This window comes from Lathyrus oleraceus, chromosome 3, assembly GCF_024323335.1.
Source record: "Lathyrus oleraceus cultivar Zhongwan6 chromosome 3, CAAS_Psat_ZW6_1.0, whole genome shotgun sequence".
Taxonomy (NCBI): domain Eukaryota; kingdom Viridiplantae; phylum Streptophyta; class Magnoliopsida; order Fabales; family Fabaceae; genus Lathyrus; species Lathyrus oleraceus.
In genome coordinates, this window is record NC_066581.1 from 520594356 (window position 1) to 520598700 (window position 4345).

The window sequence follows — 4345 nt, forward strand, 5'->3', positions numbered from 1 at the left end:
TATAACACATTCTTAAAAGTTGTTTAAACAATGATACGAAAAATAACGGTGAAAATTAAATGATAAGTTTTTAAAATATAATTAAATAATTTTATGATACTTTAAACTATATAAAAAGACAGTATATTTTATATATTTTTAATCATATAACATTTTTCTTCTGTATAATTCAAATTATTGCCATTATAAATATATTTTAAAATACGCGTCGTTTTATATACTAATTGATTAAAAGTAAAATTACAAATTGATAGAAATATGTAAAAATTATGCCAATAAATATGATATCATAATTAATATTTATTTATTTATTATATATATTATTTTCAAAATTTTCATAAAATATAAAAATTAACAATTACATTAAAAAATATAAATCCGAAGTCTATATTTTTCTTGAAAAGAAGAAAAGAAAATTCTCTGTTACAAATACAATTATTTTCCATTCTCTTACATTTTTATTAAAACAATAAAAGTTAGCATAATTTAAAGCAAAATTATTCAATGCATTATATTTTTTAACATAAAGTATAATTAATTATCTTCATAGTTAAAAGTATAATTCTATTTTTTTGAAAATCATCATATACTTACATACATTGCACGGAATGCCACGTTAGTACTTTATTAAAATTTTTTTTTTGACATTACACCAAAAAAGTCCATTTTGGTAATAACAAGTTTCGAAGCTAGATTTTCGTTTCGTATATATAACCTTTCTCACACTTTCTCTTCTTCCACATAACAACACCACAAAACTTCATTTCTTTCTCTCTTTTCCCTCTTAGTCAAAAGGGTTCATCATTCATCTCTCAAGGTAAATTTCTCACACTACAAATCCATGTTAATGCTGGTTTTGTTCTTGTGTTAATTCTAGTTAAATCACGCATTTTTTATTGTAAATTCGATTTGATTTCAGTGTTTATTACGTGTGCTTTTGCTTGATGTGTTTGTTTTGATTTGTGTTGAATTGAGATGGATCTGTTGCAATTTTCAGTTTGAGTGCTCAGTTTCGAGCTTGATTTGATGTTTTTGATTGGATTTTGTTCTTCCGTGTTTGTTGTGAACTTGTTCTGAATTGAAGTTGTAATGGATCTGATGTAATTAGTTGCTTTTTTTTTTTGAAGATTGAAGTTATGTAGCTCATTGTTCTTCATTGAGATGATAGATCTGATTTCAATTGAGCTTATGTAGTTCATTGTTTGAATGGTCAACTTATAGTCAAACTGAATTTTTTCCATTGAATCATTTTTTGTCAATAGCCTACTGGCTGGAATTTCACAATTTATGAATAAGTTGGATGTTGCGGGTTCGAACCTGCGCCCCCTGCATAATGAGTCTGATGTGCCTGCACAGCTACCGACTGAGCTTGCTTAACGGGACCTGTTAGATCTGTATGTGTTTGTTAGATCTGTATTTTTGGAATCTGTTTTGTGGTTTCATGTGGCGTACACGTCATTTTCGTGTTATAGGTCTTTCACTTATTCATGATCTGATTTCATATTCCTTTTTTTATTCAAAAAAATTCATATGGTGTTGCAATTAAATCTGATTGAGAAAAAAAAGGATATGCACCATTAGTAACGTCCAATAGAATCAATCATTTTGTGGTTATTTCAAATTGTAGTTGCAAAGCTAGTTTGCCTGGCAATATCATGTGGCAAGATCATGAGTTTTCAATGGATGTAAGTGTAGAACTATTTTTTATACCAAGAGGCTTATTCATTAATCTCATTTCGGATACGTGTTTTTTTATTTGAAAAATAAGCACTTTAGTTGGCCAAGAATGGTCAATTCTTAAGATTGATTTGATGTCTTGATGAATTGAGTCTCTACAATTTGAACTCATTGAGATTAAATTGAACCTTTGTTTTTCAGAATTATTGACCTATTCTTAATATGTTCTTTCTACATGATAGTAGATTGATAGTTTCGAAATGGTGATTATGGCTGTATTATGTAGTGTTTGTGCTAATTGATAGAATACATAATGATTTTCATTTCAAATATCAATGCGAAAGTGGCTTCCTTTTATGCTGTTGTTTTTAGTTTTTACTGATCCGTTTGAATCTTGATTTGGATAGGTTATTTAGAAAAGCAAAATGGTGAAGATTTGCTGCATTGGTGCTGGATATGTTGGTGGTCCAACTATGGCAGTCATTGCACTTAAATGTCCATCCATTGAAGTGGCTGTTGTCGACATATCTGTATCCCGCATCACAGCTTGGAACAGCGACCAGCTTCCAATCTATGAACCCGGTCTTGACGATGTTGTAAAGCAATGTCGTGGCAGGAATCTCTTCTTCAGCACTGATGTTGAAAAGCATGTCTTTGAGGCTGACATAGTGTTTGTCTCTGTTAACACCCCGACTAAAACTCAGGGTCTCGGTGCCGGCAAAGCAGCAGATTTGACATATTGGGAGAGCGCGGCTCGCATGATTGCTGATGTCTCAAAGTCTGACAAAATTGTTGTGGAGAAATCAACTGTTCCTGTCAAAACTGCTGAGGCTATAGAGAAAATCTTGACTCACAATAGCAAGGGAATCAAATTCCAGATCCTATCAAACCCGGAATTCCTTGCTGAGGGAACCGCAATCAAAGATCTTTTTAATCCCGACCGTGTTCTTATTGGAGGCAGGGAAACCCCTGAAGGCTTTACAGCTGTTCAAACATTGAAGAGTGTGTACGCCCATTGGGTTCCCGAGGAGAGAATACTAACCACAAATCTCTGGTCTGCCGAGCTATCTAAGCTCGCAGCTAATGCATTTTTGGCTCAGAGGATTTCATCCGTTAATGCAATGTCAGCACTCTGCGAAGCCACCGGTGCAAACATTCAACAGGTGGCCTATTCTGTCGGCACTGACTCAAGGATTGGACCCAAGTTCCTTAACGCTAGTGTCGGTTTCGGTGGATCCTGCTTCCAGAAGGATATCTTGAACCTTGTTTACATCTGCGAGTGCAACGGCCTTCCAGAGGTTGCAGAGTACTGGAAACAAGTTATCAAGATTAACGATTATCAGAAGAGTCGTTTTGTGAACCGCGTAGTCGCGTCTATGTTCAACACTGTTTCAAACAAAAAGATTGCTATTCTCGGATTCGCATTCAAGAAAGATACCGGTGACACAAGGGAAACTCCCGCCATCGATGTCTGCCAAGGACTACTCGGCGATAAAGCCAACCTCAGCATATTCGACCCACAAGTCACCGAAGACCAAATCCAGAGGGATCTATCAATGAACAAATTTGATTGGGACCATCCAATCCACTTGCAGCCAACAAGTCCAACAACTGTGAAGAAAGTGAGCGTGGTCTGGGACGCGTACGAAGCGACAAAAGACGCACATGGTATCTGCATTCTAACTGAATGGGATGAGTTCAAGACACTTGATTATCAGAAGATATATGATAACATGCAAAAACCAGCATTTGTTTTTGATGGAAGGAACATTGTGGATGCTGACAAGTTACGTGAGATTGGTTTCATTGTTTACTCAATTGGGAAACAATTGGATGCATGGCTCAAGGATATGCCAGCTGTGGCATAAAATATATTGGTCATTTGATTCCACCATGAAAAGTCAAGAAGTATTGAGTTGAGGCACTCTCAGTTTTATTCTTTAATATTTTTTGTTAAGAGTTTATTTTTTGTTTTGACTTGTTCACTTTCCCATAGTAGTTGATATAAATGGAGTATACATCATGGGAATGATGGAAACTTTATGTTTAAATTACTCTGTTTTTGTACTCATCCATTACTGTATGGCTGTTTTGAATGAACTTTTGTTTGATTAATCTGCTCTTGTTACCAATGTTGATTATTGTTTTCGAAGTTTGTGGAAAATATTTTGGCCTAGCATTAGCATGTAAGGAAATTTGAGATATTGAATGTCATTTTTCACTCAGAAAATGCTTTGACCATTCATGATAGATAGATGCCCTAATCATTCATAAAGTAAAGTCGGTGGATGTGCAGCAGTTGATCATCTTTGAAGGCGTGCGAAGAAGATGGACAATTACACGTAGCCTAAATTTGTCACGTTAAACTTTGAATAAATATTATCCGAGGTAAATGTAAATCGTAGTTGTTAAACTTTGGATAAGAAGGACTTTATAAAATATTATCGAATTAAATCGTAGATAAATAGAATATCTATTTATTTTATCATGTTTAAATAGTTTCATATAAGTTTTTTTAAAAATAATTAATATTTTAAATTAAAATATTAAAATAATCAAAATTTTAAAAAATATATTAAAATAATTTTTTTTTATTGATGCGTCAGATGAATTGGTGCACCAAACTAAGACACATAGGAGGCGCTAGGAGTGCAGGCGCATGCATGTA

General features: G+C 33.8%; 1 protein-coding gene across 2 annotated transcripts; it reads left to right on the top strand.

Annotated features, from left to right (window-relative positions):
- The first annotated feature begins 652 nt into the window (after positions 1-652).
- On the top strand, positions 653-3792 carry LOC127128613 (UDP-glucose 6-dehydrogenase 1). Of its 2 annotated transcripts, XM_051057980.1 has the most exons (3): positions 740-817; positions 1263-1394; positions 2085-3792. In XM_051057980.1, the coding sequence occupies exon 3, from the start codon at positions 2103-2105 to the stop codon at positions 3543-3545; it is 1443 nt and encodes a 480-aa protein (XP_050913937.1). In that variant the 5' UTR covers positions 740-817; positions 1263-1394; positions 2085-2102; the 3' UTR covers positions 3546-3792. The 2 variants fall into 2 exon arrangements, with proteins under 2 accessions (XP_050913936.1, XP_050913937.1); XM_051057979.1 differs by lacking the exon at positions 1263-1394 and having other exon boundaries at positions 653-817.
- Positions 3793-4345: the final 553 nt, after the last annotated feature.

Excerpts from the sequence above, each read along its gene's own strand:
- LOC127128613 (XM_051057979.1), top strand. The coding sequence starts at position 2,103 with ATGGTGAAGATTTGCTGCATTGGTGCTGGATATGTTGGTGGTCCAACT.